Raw genomic sequence first — 15,918 nt, 5'->3', positions numbered from 1 at the left:
AGAAGACCTTTGCTGGGTCTGTCATTTTGAGAGCTCAGCTGCCCCCACCTTGGTGTCAGCCCCTGGGAGTATGTGGCTTACTGGCAAGAAAACGTTGAATCATTTGTGTCATCCTTTTGAATGAGGGCTGGGACCAGCTGACAGAGTATTTTGCTCAACTCTCACACTGTCTTGCTGTATGTGGAGGGATGCAGAATTCTGTTGTTTCTTTCTGGGAGGGGCCTCGCTCAGCAGTGCTCAGGGAGTAAATATGGTGGTCCTAGAGTCTGCTCAGAGACTGGATTTTTCCATCTACAAAGCACATGTTCCAGCTTCTTGATCTATCTTTGTAGGCCCAGTCCCTTTATTTGGGCAGAAGTGGGGGTCTCCCAAGTCATTCTCATCGTGCTCAGGGACCACTCCTGGGGATCATTGGTGATAACTGCTGGTGCTGGGGGCCACCAGGGCTAGGCCTGACGGTGCTCGGGGGTCTCCTGGACTAAATGCCTTGTGCTGGTCGGGAGGATCCATAGGCCATGCTGGAGACAGAGTCTGGGCTGGGGCACACGTCCTGTCTCCCAAACCCCCAATTTTTCACTTTTTTTTTTTTGCTTTTTTGGGCCACACCCGGTAACACTCAGGGGTTACTCCTGACAATGCACTCAGGAATCACTCCTGGCTTGAGGGACCATATGGGACAACAGGGATCAAACTGAGGTCCGTCCTGGGTCAGCCGTGTGCAAGGCAACGCCCTACTACATTTTTTACTGCGCCATTACTCTGGCTCTGGGGAAATGCTTTTTTTTTAGGTCCATCAGTTGGTTGTGAAGAGCCCTGAGGTGCCCCAGGGCCGTGCATGCCAATGAGTCAGCTGCCATTTTGAATGTGGCGGTTGTCGCTGAATCCGGGGACATGAAGACACAGTTGGCATGACCTGCCTTGGAGCTGGCAGTTCTTCCAGAGAGCACCTCTGCCTCCTCACTCACCCACCGAGGGAGGGTTTGGGTCCCAGGGGAGCCCCTTCTCTCCCACAGGGAATGTCACACTCGCTCTCCTAAATGCCTTTCAGACTTTGAAGCTCTCGAAGGTGCAGATTTGACACCCGGACTCAGCCCATGCAACCTGGCTCCCATCAGCCTGAGGCTGTTGATCTATTTATTGGATGATTTATTTTATTTTCGTCCAGTGATTGGTGATTTTCCAGTCTGTTTTTTCCAGTGTGTTCCATGTTGCATTCTCTATGAAACTTTTCTTTCTTTCTTTTTAATCTCCTGTCACTTTTCCTCAACTCCCAGGGAAAATTTGGTGACAGGAAATTGTATCACAGCAGACTGGTTCTTTTTTCCCCCCTCCTATAAAACTTCCACTCGGCATTTGAGCCCCCCGAAAACACTTCTGGCGCAGAGCAGAGTCTGTGGAAATCTCCCCTCTAAGTCCTTTGAACATTGTGATTGAAACCTTCGTCACACTTTGGATTTATGTAAATTCATTTAAAGGTTCAAGTGACGTCAAGTCATTTTGTGATGATTGATTTATGGGAGATTTGGGTGGGGGGAACCTCGGCTTTTGGTTACAGGATGGAAAACACGGGGAAAAACATTGCTGGGTCGGCAGAATGATTATTGAAAAGCCAGCTTCGAATTGGATAGAGAACACAGAAAAATCGAATTTAGCAGCACAGACTAGGTTGACTTTTTAAAAAAATAAATTGCGGGCCCAGAGAGATAGCACAGCGACGTTTGCCTTGCAAGCAGCTGATCCAGGACCAAAGGTGGTTGGTTCGAATCCCGGTGTCCCCCGTAGGGTGTCCCCCGTGGTCCCCCGTGCCTGCCAGGAGCTATTTCTGAGCAGACAGCCAGGATTAACCCTTGAGCACTGCCGAGTGTGGCCCAAAAACCAAAAATAAAATAAAATAAATAAAATGAATTGCTAAGCAATGTAACTGTTGCAAAGTCTTTTAGTCTCTTTGACCAGAGGTTTGGAACTCAAGCCTTCTCCTTTCTCCTTCATCCCAACACCAGTGGATTTGAAAATGTCTTTTTATTTCTGTTTTTGGGATGGGCCATAAGTTGTCAGAGAATCCCCAGCTGGGTCACTCCAGACATTGAAAACATTTTTCTGGGGCCAGACTGAAAGCACTAAGGTAGAGCATTTGCCTTGCACATGGCTGACCTTAGTTGGACCCAAGTTCGATCCCCAGCATCCCATATCGTTCCCCGAGCCTGCCAGGAGCGAACTCTGAGCATAGAGCCAGGTGTAACCCTTGAGCACCACTGGATATGACCTCCAAAATAATAATAATAAATTATAAATCATCTTTCTGGAGGTTAATACATCATTAGTGGATGAAGAGCTTATGGTCAGTCTGCCAGAGTAACTTTTTCTAGTTAAGACCTTGCCATTGGGGAAAGTCAGGAAAACTCTTGGAGTAACTTTTCCAGATAAGAGCTGGCTTTTGGGGAAACTGAGGAAGGAGGCTTTCCTGAGTGATGAGTGTCCAGCTAGGAGTCGTGAGAGGAAACCCAAGGAGACATAGAACCAGAGCGTTCAGAAACAGGCAAGAAGCGTCATTTCCAAAAGCGCATCACTGCATCACAAGAAGAACTGCGTACCCAAGCACTGCCACAGAATGTTCCAGACAGCTGTGTCTGGACCCCGTAAATGGGGGGGCAAGTGTCCGTGGGCTTGTCGCTTGAAAGACACTCCAGGCAAAAGTACGGAGATGACAAATGAGTCCGTTTCCGTCGGTTTAATGAGCCAGAGATACAGCAGGCGAGGTGTGGGTCCCGATGGGCCCCGAAGTTTTAGCTTTTTCCTCCCGTCTCACCATAATTCTCTGATAAATATTAAACCCGCAGAACCCAGAACTGTTAAAGTTGAGTTCACATGTCCAAGCGCCCTTCATTTAGCATGTGAACGCCCATCTCTGTCCAGTCCAAGCCACATAAATCTGTCTCTCCTCTTTCCCTCACCGGGTGGAAATCACAGAGGGCCGATTGTTTTCTGCCAGGTAAAAGGCCCTGTGGGTCGATCACGCAGAATTTTCTTGCATCTAGCCCGGACCGTACACACAGCCTCGCGCCCAGAAACCGAGCGATCCCTCACATCTTGCACCAGGCCTTGTGTTGGGAGGTAATTTAAAACCTTATTAATCCAGGCCTCATTGAGTCAGGAGTTGAGTTCTTCCAGACACGAGGCTTATTAAAAACTCACCATAACAGTGTCTGAACCCGGTTTGGCTCAGCAGATCGGGCAAACAAGGTTGGAGTGAGAAAAAAAAAAAAACACACACACACGTCCAAACTACTTGACACAGAGTGTTGTTTATAAGCAGCTCTAAGTACTTCTTAAGGACTGCTGAAGCTCCCCCTGACTTCAGGACTATCCTTGCACGCATCCCAAATTGCCCTTATCTCTTAGGAAGTCTGCGGACGGAATCTGTGAGAGTTTTATTAGTTTTAATTCCAGCTGCTGTATTTTACGGTCAAACATTAGCTTCGGTCATTGGGGAGAAAGGATTCTGCAATTCAGGCAGCAGAAAGGGAACTGCTGGTCACTAGGATCTGTGTTTTGTTGTTGTTGTTGTTTTGTTTTGTTTTGTGTTTTGGGCCACACCAATGATGCTCAGAGCACACTCAGACTTATGATGCTGAAAAGATTTTTTTTTTGGGGGGGGGGGGAGGCCACACCTGGCAGTGCTCAGGAGTTATTCCTGGCTCTGTGCTCAGGAATTGCTCCTGGCAGTGCTTGGGAACCCTAAGAGATGCCAGAGATGGAACCCTGGTGGGCCATGTGCCAGGCAGACGCCTTCCCCACTGTGTCATTTTTCAGGCCTCGAAAGGGTTTTCTGGTTTGTTTGTTTTGTTTTTTTATTTTGGCCACACCAGTGATGCTCAGGGGTTACTCCTAGCTCTGTGCTCAGAAATCGCTCCAGGCTTGGGAGACCATATGGGATGCCAGGGCATCAAACCACAGTCCATCCTAGGCTAGTGCAGGCAAGGCAGACACCTTAACACTTGCACCACTGCTCCAGACCAGGGTTTCTTATTCCCTTCGATACCATTTGATCTTTCTGCTCCAAGATGGTTTTATGCCCTGGTACCTGAGCCGGCGCAGACCTGGACCAATGTCTGTTGCCTTGCCCGGGCTCCTACCTTGCCAGCACTGGGGTTTTTTGGCTACAGACGTGGCTGCAATAAGAAAAAAAATTTTAATTTCTCCTCCCATGCTAAAGGTCTTTCTTGAGCCCCTTGGAATGTGCTGTCACCACCTCTTAGAAACATTTGCTTTCCCTTTTGTCCCGGATTCCTCGGGGAGTGGGAGGGCCAGGGATGCCCGTGGGATTGATGGCTTCGCCGCGGGAGTGTGGGCTGCTCAGGCAGCGTGGCCAGGCTTTGGCATGCTGGAATTTTTCAGCAAATGATGCATTTATGGCCTCCTCCGTAGCACCACTGACATGCCCAGTGTGGGCTTTTGTTTCTAATTCTGAGGGACAGAGGGGATGTCCTGAAGGGCAGAGACCCCCTCAGTGGGGCCTGCAGGCTGTCTTCGATAATCCCCACCATCTGTCCTTGCTGCCTTACACCCCTGCAGCCATGGCTCTTCACCCCAACTCTCCTGTAGGAATAAATGTGTTGCCACCCAAAAATGAGTGCTTCGACCAAGGAGACCCCTCGACTTGCCCAAGAGTCCACACCCCGACAGACTCTCCTGCAGTCTAGAGGAAGTGTGTTCTCATTTTTGGGGGGATGGGGAAGCAGGTTCCTACCCCCCACCCCACCCCACCACCCGGAACATTCCAGTTTTGCAAAGCAATCTGGACAAGGAGAAGTGTTTTGCACTTGTAGGCGAGTTTAACAGCGCTTTCTGGCATTGTAAAAAAAAACAACAAAAAGCCCATCTGGTTCGTTAAGGAAGGGTCTCCATAAATCTGGATTCCTGCTCTGAATCTCCGGGACTGGGAGGACTGCTAGACTGTCAGCCCTTGGCTGTGGCTGTGTGTTCTCTGGGGGTGGGATGGGGGTGTTGTTTTCTTTTCGTGTCCAAGGCGCTGGCGTTCCTGTCTGTGCAGTTTTAAATCGTGTCAAGTGTTGCCGTGTGGTCTAGCCCCCTGCTTCCATGTCGAAATGCCTCCGTGCAGAGACTTAGGTTTTCTTCACAGGTTGTTTCCCACCTAAGGGGTACCTAAGAGGGGCATTGAAAGGCCCCAACAATTAAAAACAACAATAATGGTACTTAGCATGAGGTGTGAAGAAAGACCTCTCAGTGGCCCAGAGGATTTTCACCTTCTCACTCCTTACACCCTCTTCTGTCTGTCTCACCTTCTCTCCTCCACCATTGGCATTAGCTGACACTCACCTTGGGCATAGACTCTCTGTCCTGAGCCAAAGGGGGGGGGCTGTCCCCCCCAACTCCCTCTCCATCCACCCAGCTTCTAGGGGTAGGTCTTTGGTCTTTTTTTGACTTCAGTTTTAGGTCAGGCGTGGCGAGGGTGAGATTTACGCCTAGTCTAGTCATCAGAGACCTTTGTTGGAAGGAAAAGACCAACCTGTCTTCACGCATGGAATGTTCATAAGTTGCCCTCCTCACCTCATCCTTCCCTCCCTCCCCTCTCTTCCCCTTCCATTCCTTCCCATAATTTCCTCTCCCCTCCCTCCCTCCCTCCCTCCCTCCCTCCCTCCCTCCTTCTTTCCCTCCCTCCCTCTCTCCCTCCTTTCTTCCCTCCCTTCCCGCCCTTTCTCTCTCCCTTTTTTCCTCCCTTTCTCCCTCTTCCCCATCCTCTCTCCTGCCTTCTCCCCTTCCCAGCTTTTGGGCCACATCCAGCAGTGCCCAGCAATCATTCCTGTTAGGGCCCAGGTGACTGAATAAGGTCCCGGGTGTCAAATCAGGATCAGTTATGTGCAAGGCAAGAGGCGAATCCCATATTTACCTCTCTGGCTTTACTTAACACCAGCTGCCTAAAATACCCATTTTCTGCTGATTGCTTTTTTTTTTTTTTAAGTTTTTGGAATGCCACCAATCTTAGTGCCAGCCTTACCACTTTCACTGCATTTACATTATCACGTGGATTCTTATTACTTTTTCTCTCTCTTCATAAGCGAACTCAAGTACACGTGAGTCATTGTTCCCACTCAGGCAGCTCTTGTGTTCTGAGAGAGTCCAGGCAGCCCGTTCTACTCGCTCAGGGCTCTGTTTCCTGCCATTGTCCGTCCTGCTTTTGAAGATCTGCTGTGCCCGGATTGTAGAATGTTCTGGTTCTGGCATCCCTTAGTTCTCTCATATCCCACGTTGCCTTGTTTGGAAACTCCCCATTCCAACGGCTTCATCTTTCTTAGATGAGTTTTTGGGACTTTGAGTTCTGTGAGATTCATACTGTCTGTATTCACGCTGTCCATGCGGATCAATAAAGATAATGTGTAGACTCTTATAATGTGTAGACTCTTGGCTAATTATTAGCACTTTTCTCTGACCTGAATCCTGATCAGACTTAGGAATAACTTATATGTCTTTTATTTTTTGTTTTGTTTTTTTGGGGGGTCACACTTGGCGGCACTCAGGGATTACTCCTGGCTCGTCACTCAGAAATTGCTTCCGGCAGGCTCGGGGAACCATAAGGGATGCCGGGAATTGAACCCAGGCCTGTCCTTAAGGCAAATGGCCTACTGCTGTGCTATCTCTCCAGCCCAATTTTTTAATATTTTAATGAGTAAATGTCTTACCGGAATGAATCACTGTCAGATACACAGGTCCAAAGCCGGGCATGATTGAGCTGTATTTATACAACGTCACCCTGCCCTTCACTGGAACTAATTGCAGTTAATTCTATCCAGCCGTATTATTATGAAACTTGCTTCGGGCAATTTTAAATTTTTATTGTCTATTATTTGTGACTCATTCTTTGACTTAGAGGGCTTTTTTTTTGGGGGGGGGGTCTTACATTTTCCCTGAAGTGTTTCCCCAAGTGATTTTTGGCCAAGAAAAAAATGTGTTGGTGGTATATAACTCTTTGGGTTTATTTGGGGCTCAACAGTGATTTTTTTTTTTTGGAACCTCCCAATTTAACAGTATCTGCTCCCTATGGCCTCATCTCTCAGGTCAATTATTTATAATTTTTTGCTTTGGTTTGTTTTTGTGTTGGGGCTACAGCAGCACTTGGGGATTACTCCTGGCTCTGCTCTCAGGAATCCCTCCTGGCAAGCTCCCGGGGGGACCCTATAGAATGCTGGGAATTGAACCCTGGTCGTTTGCGTGCAAGTCAAATGCCCTCCCCGCTATGCTATTGCTCCAGCCCCAGATCACTTATTTATGCATCTGTCTTTTTAGCGTTTATCTTGGTCTCTGCCTTCTCTCCTCCCGAGGCTCCTACTTTTGATGAGGAAGCCAGGATGACATTTCCTCATCATTTCTTTTATTTGGGGGCCACACCCCATGGTGCTTACGGCTTACTCCTAGCTCAAGTGCTCAGGGATTGTTCCTGGCAGGGCTCAAGTGGGACCCTATGGGGTGCCAGGGCTCAAACCTGGGTTGACCAAGTGCAAGATAAATGCCTTTCCGCTGTGCCTTCTCTTCGGCCCCTCAACTTTCGCGATGACCCTCAGTTATGGTCACCCCATGTCGTGATCTCATAAGGACCCCGAGTCTGCATATCCACCAGACTTCTCGTTCCTTCCCTTATTGTTTCTCCTCCACATTCTGCAAGATTATGGGGGGAAGTGACCCATCGGAGCCATTGCTGTTCCCCCATTTATTTATTTGTTTTCCTAAATCTCCAATAAGTCTTTCCCCTAAGCCCATCATGGTTTTAATTTTCTGGAGCTCCATTCAGGGTCTCGGCCGCTCCTGTGTGTTTTTGCCTCCCTACCTCCTGCTCCTGCTTCTGGGGGCTATAGCCCCCACATGTCTCACTCAAAGCTTCCTCAGCCCCCATCCCTACATGGACCCTTCCCAAGATATACCCTCATGTCTAGGGCAGCACCAAGGCTCATCGACTGCTCATACCCCTTCTTTCATAAATGCTAAGAGCACGAAAGAAAAAAAGAAAAAAAAAGATGGATGGAAGATTTTGCAAATATTATGACTCGGTGGATCGGAAGCTAAGTGAGGAAGAAAATAAAGTGAGAGAAACTCTCATGGCAGGCCAAGCCACATTACAACTTGAGGTGGCTTTTAAATGTCGAGTCTTGGTTTCATTGCATGAATATAAATAAAGAACCAAAAACGAAAAACCCCCAAAAGACCAACCCACTTTCTGTGTGTATGTGTGTGTGTCTCTTTCTCTCTATATCTCCCTCTTCGTCTCTTTCTTTCCTTTTCCTCTCTCTAGGACATGAATAATAGAAGACAAACACCATTTTTGGGGGGACACCATCATCCTCCTGGGCCCTTGTGGTATCTCCCCTTTGTTTTGGCACCACAGGAGGGGGCTGATGCCAGCCGATCTGCCCCATTTTGTTCCCTCACTCACCACCAAGGCTATAATCCAGCCTCATATCCAGAAGCAGATACACCAGGCGAGTTTAAAATGATTTTTCCGTGAAGTACAGGCACTGGTTGAGCTCTACCCTTCATGTGTTCCCCGAACCCTCTGCTTCTAAGCAGTGTCCCTTTAAGGCTTCATCTGTGTTCTGACTTGGAGATGGTTCTGGAAGGTTGACTTTTCCTGTAAAATAAATCCCACATCATGTAAGATCACCCCATGTACCGTATCTCCAACCCCAGGAGCATGGTTCTGAAGGAAGAAGCAGGATAGCGGCCAAGGGGAGGGAGGGAGGGAGGGAGGGAGGGGAGAGAGAGAGAGAGAGAGAGAGAGAGAGAGAGAGAGAGAGAGAGAGAGAGAGAGAGAGAGAGAGAGAGAAGTGGTAGGGCATTTGCCTTGTATGTGGTCTACCCAGAAGGGACCCGGTCTGATTCTCTGGTTCCCTGAGACTGCTGCCTTAGAAGCGTCACCCCAAAATCATGCTCAATCCACGGAGAGCCCCTGGCTTCAAGCTCAGACTGTGTTTGTACTCCCCTGATGGCATCACACACCCAAGGGTGTCTGTTCGAATCCTCTCAGGTGGATGTACAGAAAGGTCCCCTTTCTCTGAGCGTTTGAAGAACACAGAGAATCTTACAGATTACTTGATTTGAGGCCTTGTCCCGGGGGGTCTGTTGGAAAGGCCAAGACTGGCCATCATGGGTACAATTTGTTCTCCATGTCACCTGCTTTGAAAATCCTCACAGCCACACCGCATCTGTGCCCGGCTCAGGCCTGGGCATTGTGGATGCAGACTAGGGCCAAGTGAGCCTAGAGCTGAGGGTGAGCCCAGATGTTGCTTCTGTGCCCCTGAGCTTCCTACCAACAGGCTTAGACTGGTCGTGCCTGAGATGTTTGGGTCTCAGAGACCCTGCACCTTCAGTATCCCCCCCCCCACACACAATGTGCTTTTTTGGGGGTGCTTTTTGTGCGCCATACTTGGCAATACTCAGGAGTCATTCTTGGGAGGCTCGGGTACCATATGGGATGCTGAGGATCTGAACCCAGGTCTGGTGCTTGCAAGATAAACAGCCTCCTCCCTCTTGTCCCTCCTCCCTAAGTGCTTTCTGCTCAAGCTCCCCATCCACAGCCCCCTTTGGGAGTTGTCAGCCACCCCAATCTCACCTTGGACTCCTTTCCTGCTCCTGCTTCCACTTCACACACTTGTTCCTCAGCTTCTGTTTCGGGTTAGGACCACCCAGGAGGCTGGTATTTCAGCTTCTCACTACCACCGTGTCGAGGGTAGTAATGTGGATGGGCTGGGGTTGGGGGAGAACGGGGGTGGGGGGGCACGTGGCTGAAAATCTGTTCTGTTCTTCCCCTGTTGTCTTGAGTTACTTCAGTCAGGCATTTGGGCATCATATTTGGGACCCAACCACCAGAGATCGTCCCTGCCTGTAGGAAGGGGCTCAGAGGGAGGCCCATAGGAAGACAGTCGCATTGACCTTTAGCTTGAATCTTGGGGGTCACCAGGGCCAACAGCTGCTACTCAGGTAGTACTGGCCCACAGTGGAGTGTACTGTGGACGTACAGGGCCAGCTCAGGGCTTGCAGGATCCTTTCTTGGTCCACGTGGGTTGTTGGCCATTTCTTTGTGTCCAGCCTACCTCCCAGGGCCCAAATGTCACTTTTCTCCTGCCATCAAAGATCCCCCAGTACATCCAGTTCTCCAAGGTTCCCTTTGGTTTCGGTTCTGTGCCCGACCTTGGGAAAGGGACCAGAGACACATCCATTCTTATGAATCAGCGTCACTATCACTGACCACAGAACACGCTGTTGCTTGGGTCTCTCCCGGTGACTCATAAACCTGCCTGTGTGCCAACGCCAGTGCCAAGGCAGAGTTGGGGGGTGTCACAGACTCCCTAATTGAGGCTGTCTTTGACCTCCCGCCAACTTCAGTCCTGCTCCGTGTCTCTAAGATCCTCTCGGGGCTGTGGCATGTTCCCCAGAGTTTCTTGGATGGGATCTTGACTTTTGTTCAAGTGGGTTCATTCGATGAAGAAACTCAGCTGTTGAGGTGCAAAGCTCTGAAGCTCTGGCCCCTAAATGACTTCCTAGTGGCCATGCCGGAGTCAGAGAGGAAACGTGTGTGGTCAGCTGCCTTGATAGGACTATTCTTGCTCATTTCAGGCATTCAGTGGACCTCAATCCCGCCACCAGTGTGGCCTTCCCATCACCAGTGTCCTCAATCTCCCACCCACCGCCCCAGCCTGCCTCCATGCAAGCACAAATGACCTCATAGTGCTTGTTACAGCACAAAGGCCAGTGGAATGACCAAAGCTTACACCAGCAAGGGGCCACTTGGCATGATGATTTGGTCTCTCCCTGGTGGTACTAAAGCCAGTGTCTGAGGATTTACTCAGATACCGGACTGTGATTTATTGGGCTGTGACTGTTGCTAGCTGAACCATCTGTGTTACTCTTTAGGTTCACAGTGCTTGGGAGATTTCTCTGGAACTTTCCCATCAGATTTCCTGGGAAACAGCTACTCAAAATATTGAGGTGTACAGAATCTGAGATAAATTTGATGGCTTGGATAAGATTAAAGTCTTGAAGCTGGGCTGTTTCATGGTTTAGGTATAGGGTATAGGAGGTGTCTGTGGGCTCATGTAGCTCCTGCAGAAAAGGGGAGTCTACTTCACCACTTTTGTGAGAATTCACAAAGGACCATGAATTCAGAGGTGAGACAGGACCCAGCTACCTGGGAAGTATTGGGGGCCATTATTTTCTTTTGGAGCTTGATGTGGGAGCTGGGATATTTTTCTTCCAGGAAGATGGTGGTAAGGGAGGGCTACTGGGTTTTCTGATTTGGAGGGGAAATCAGTCCAGTCCCCTTCCCAAAGAAAGTTCCAGAGTTTTCAACACTGCATAGGGCTTTGTTTAAGAAAAGTGTTGTATCTGATGTTAGCTATTGGATAAGAGATTATTTTATAAGACAGGTTATAGAAAGAACTTGTGCAGCTCATTAGGGAAGGTGACAGGTAATAATAGGCCCCCAAATATGAGCACACATATCTCTAGATAAGATAGCACATGGCAGGCCAGAGAGACTGCAGAGTGAACAAGGTGCTTGCCATGTCTGTAGCAGGCCTGGACTTAATTCCCACCACCCCATCAGGTCCTCTGAGCCCCCCTAGAAGTGCTCCCTAAGCACAGATCTGGGAGTAAGAGCCGAGCACAGCTGGGTTTGGCCCAAACCCCTGCACCCCTCACCCAAAAATATATAAATGGTCCATAAGTGCACTGAAGAAAAATGCTCATCACCTTTGGTCCTTGGGGAAACACAGGTCACAAAGGGAACCATGAACGACCTTCCAATAGCCAAAACAAGCTTGAGAAAGAGCCGGGACAGAGGCGCCTCATCCACGGGTTTCACGCCATATCACAGAGCTGTGGTGTTGGCATGAAAATGGGCCGATGGGTGGGCCGAAAGAGAGAACCCAGAAATAAACTTATGCACAGAGCGTCGGATAATTTATAGCAGGGGAGGCAAGAAGATATACAGTGAGGGAAGGCAGGCTTGTCAGTACAGGGTATTGGGGAAACTCAATAGTCAGCCACATGAAGAAATAATAAAAAAAAACCACAACTGGGTGGCATTCTTTGTTGTTGTTGTTGTTGTTGTTGTTTTTTGGGGGGATCACACCCAGTAGCACTCAGGGGTTACTCCTGGCTCTATGCTCAGAAATTGCCCTGGCAGGCACGGGGGACCATATGGGATGCCTGGATTCGAACCACCATCCTTCTGCATGCAAGGCAAACGCTCCACCTCCATGCTATCTCTCTGGCCCCTGGGTGGCATTCTTGAACCATGCCCAGAATGGATTCAATCTGGACCTAAGACCCAAAACTCAACAACCCCTTAAGAGAAAACATAGGCTGTGAGTGAACTCTTTGCCATTGTTGCCTGGCAAGGATTTTTCCTTTTAATTGTATCCTAAAGGCATAGGACGAAACGAAAGCAAAAATTAACAAGGGGGCCGACATCAAAGAAAGTTAACTGCACAACAAAAGAGAACCATCAACAGAAGGAAAAAAGACGAAGTAGGGGCAGGAATATTTGCCAACCTCATAAGCCACACGGGGGGGTTCATATCACAAACATCTACTATCAGGATTCACCTAATTTGGGCCAGAGAGTTAATACTTGCCTTGCACCTGGCCCACCTGGGATGTGGGACTGAGCACCCCATATGGTCCCTTGAGCTGGCTAGGAGAGATTCCTGCTCCTCAGAGGCAGGAGTAAGCCCTGAGCACCAGCCAGGTGTGCGCCTCACAAAAAAAAGGAGTAGGGTCAGAGAGAGAGCATGGAGGTAGGGTGTTTGCCTTGAATGCAGAAGGACGGTGGTTTGAATCCTGGCATCCCATATGGTCCCCCAAGCCTGCCAGGAGTGATTTCTGAGCGTAGAACCAGGAGTAACCCCTGAGCACTGCTGGGTGTGATCCCCCAAAAATAGACAAAACAAAACAAAATAAGAGCCAGAGCTCAAAGGGTAAAAGCAATCAGATTACAATACGGGCAGGGACACTGCATAGACATTTTTTGTTTGTTTGGTTGGTTGTTTTTTTGAGGGTTGAGATCACACCTAGTGATGCTCAGAGGTTACTCCTGGCTCTGTGCTCAGGAATTGCTCCTGGCAGATTTGAGGGTCCCTATGGGATGCTGGGATCAAACCCAGGTCTGCCCAGGGTTGGCTGTGTGCAAGGCAAATTTCCCTACAGCTGTGTTATATAGCCAGCCTCCTCCATAGACATTTGTGTAGAGGACAGAGGTCGGAGAGGAAGAGAGGCCTTGAGGAGATGATGTAGATAAACCCCCCCAGAAAGCCCAGCTCCCCGAAATGAGTCGAGGTGACACCCATGGTGAGAACCAGAGAAGGGAACGAACGTCTGTCAGCCAGGTCTCAAGTTGGTTTCTGCCACTGGAGGAAGAGGGAGGTTCTGTCTTGCACATACCAAAATGGGTCCAACAGCCTCTGTCACCCAGTTCCCTGCAGGGTGTTTTTCTGTGGAAGCCACAGCATGGGGTCCACCCATGTGTCCAAGGACAGGTGGACAGGTGAGGGGGGACTTGGGGATATCCATGTGCACTCAGGGGTCATGGGGGAGCAGGGCATAGGATGGCACAGCCGGAAAGTGGCAAGCCAGCAGATCCTGGACTGCAGGTGACTTCTCTGTGCCCATCCGGGGTGCCGCGTGGCATCTCCTCTGCTGGCTTTCTGGGCGCACCGTGCCCAGCGGTCTTCTCTGGCCTCTCTCCACAGATCTCCTTCGACCTGGCCGAGTACACAGCTGACGTGGACGGCGTGGGCACGCTGCGCCTCCTGGACGCCATCCGGACCTGCGGCCTCATCCACTCCGTTCGGTTCTACCAGGCGTCCACCAGCGAGCTGTTCGGGAAGGTGCAGGAGGTGCCACAGAAGGAGACGACGCCCTTCTACCCGCGCTCGCCCTATGGTGAGCCTGGCCAGCCTGCATGCGTGTATATGTTTGTGTGTGTTTATGCATGTGCATATATGTGCTTGTGTGTGTCTGTGTGTGCTGTGCCATAATTCTGTTGACGTTTCATTGGGTGCGCTATGACGAACACTCAGATAGGGCTAAGGTGGCCAGACCTGTCCGGAAGCATCATGCCTTGGCTGGGTGCGGCCTCAGAGAAATTATCATCTTCTCAGGGGCCCCCTGATGAGGTTTTAGCTTCTCCCCTTTTTGCTCCATCAAAATCTCCTGATGCTTCAGAATCGAGCCCAAGGGAAAAGGGGTCCCACGCTTGCCCAGGTGGGGGAGACTGTTCACCCTGAGGGTCAGTGAGCAGGTTCCAAAGGCACCTGAATAGCAAGGTCCCCTGTTTTCCGTCAGCCCCTCAGGCCATCAGGAAGGGAGAGAGGCCTCAGTGGGGCCCATGTTCTGTGTTCTGACTTCCCAGGTGACAGAGGACACCTGAAAGCCAATGTGGGAAAAGGAATTGCTTCTGCTTCCTCATCGGCTCTTACACAGGGACTGGATTTGGGTTTTGTTTGTTTTGCTTCTATTTGGAGGCCATGTCTGTCATTGCTCAGGGGTCACTTATAGCTGTTTATTCAGGGATCACTCCTGGCAGGCTTTGGGGGGGACCCTATGGGATGCTGAGGATCGAACCCAGGTTGGCTTTGTGCAAGGCAAATGCCCTCCCTGCTCTGGCCCCTGATTTTGGTTCTTGACTTTTATTCTCTCTCTCTCTCTCTTTCTCTCTCTGTCTCTCTCTCTCTCCCCTCTCTTCTCTCTCTCTTCTCTCTACTCTCTCTCTGCTCTCTCTCCTCTCTCTCTCTCCTCTCTCTTCTCTCTCTCTCTCCTCTCTCTCTCTCCTCTCTCTTCTCTCTCTCTCTCTCTCTCTCTCTCTCTCTCTCTCTCTCTCTCTCGATCCCCTTCCCTTCATCACCTTTGGTTCCTCCATCCTCCTCCTCCCCACACAGCTCACTGAGTGACAGTTACAGTTTGGGTAGATGCACTTTTCCCTTAGCTGCTCCCCTGAGTGCCCCAACCCCTCCCCCATTTCCCTTTGTGATCTACCACCACCCCCTCAATCCCCCACCTCCTTCCTCCAATCCTGGTGCTCTTAGAGCCATGGACTCAGCATTGGAGCTTATTAGGGGTGATGCTGCCTATCCCCTCGCTCAATCTCTCCCTGGACCCCAGAAAAGTAAATTCGTCCATGATGTGGTTCTTTTCCCTTTGGCCAATTCTGTTCCCCATCTTCCACCTCAATTCCATCTTCAATGTGAGGGGATGTGTGGCTGCATTTTTCCCTTGTGTGGACTCAGCCTTCGGCCTTCCCATCCATCCCATTGGGGCTTCACGTCCGGGTCCTCCTTCCACAGGAAAAAAACATTTTGGGGCTCATTAAATGTGGGCTCAAAATGGCGGCCCTTTTAGGAGGAAGCTGATGGCTTTTCACCTCCTTTTCCCACAGGAGCAGCCAAGCTCTACGCCTACTGGATCGTGGTGAACTTCCGAGAGGCCTATAATCTCTTTGCTGTCAATGGCATTCTCTTCAACCACGAGAGCCCACGGAGAGGTGAGTAAGTGGAGGGTCCACCTCAGCTCTGGGGTCTCTGGGTTTAAGCCCGTCCCTGGCAGACCTCTGTGAAAGACCTGGAATCCCACCCACTGCAAATCATGGGTCAGTCTTTAGGCCTGTCTTGGCCCAAGGCAGCAGGTTCCATTGCACCAGGCGCCTGGGACTTCTGGCGCCTCGAGGGCCCCTGTGGGTCCCCAAGAAGGTGAGGGGTCATATGCTGCCAGGCCAGCCTGATTTCTGGAAGGTTCTTCCAGGGGAACCAGTATAGTTTGCACTTTGCCACAATTGGCTTCACTATAGGGTTTTCTTTGGGCCCCATTTACAGACATCTAGAAATGTCTATGTCTAGAGCATTCTGTGAACTAAAT

The 15,918-nt window shown here is 50.0% G+C and overlaps 1 protein-coding gene across 1 annotated transcript in view; it reads left to right on the top strand.

Annotated features, from left to right (window-relative positions):
- The window catches only part of GMDS (GDP-mannose 4,6-dehydratase), a 391,193-nt gene that overhangs the window by 88,057 nt on the left and 287,218 nt on the right, over positions 1-15,918 (top strand). Inside the window, exons 4-5 of the mRNA XM_049764893.1 lie at positions 13,758-13,950; positions 15,443-15,547. Of these exons, the coding sequence (XP_049620850.1) occupies positions 13,758-13,950; positions 15,443-15,547 (298 nt within the window). The remainder of the gene's footprint in view (positions 1-13,757; positions 13,951-15,442; positions 15,548-15,918) is intronic.

Source organism: Suncus etruscus, chromosome 18, assembly GCF_024139225.1.
Source record: "Suncus etruscus isolate mSunEtr1 chromosome 18, mSunEtr1.pri.cur, whole genome shotgun sequence".
Lineage (NCBI taxonomy): Eukaryota > Metazoa > Chordata > Mammalia > Eulipotyphla > Soricidae > Suncus > Suncus etruscus.
Note: the sequence above shows the minus strand (reverse complement) of the source record. Positions and strands in the feature narration are given on the sequence as shown.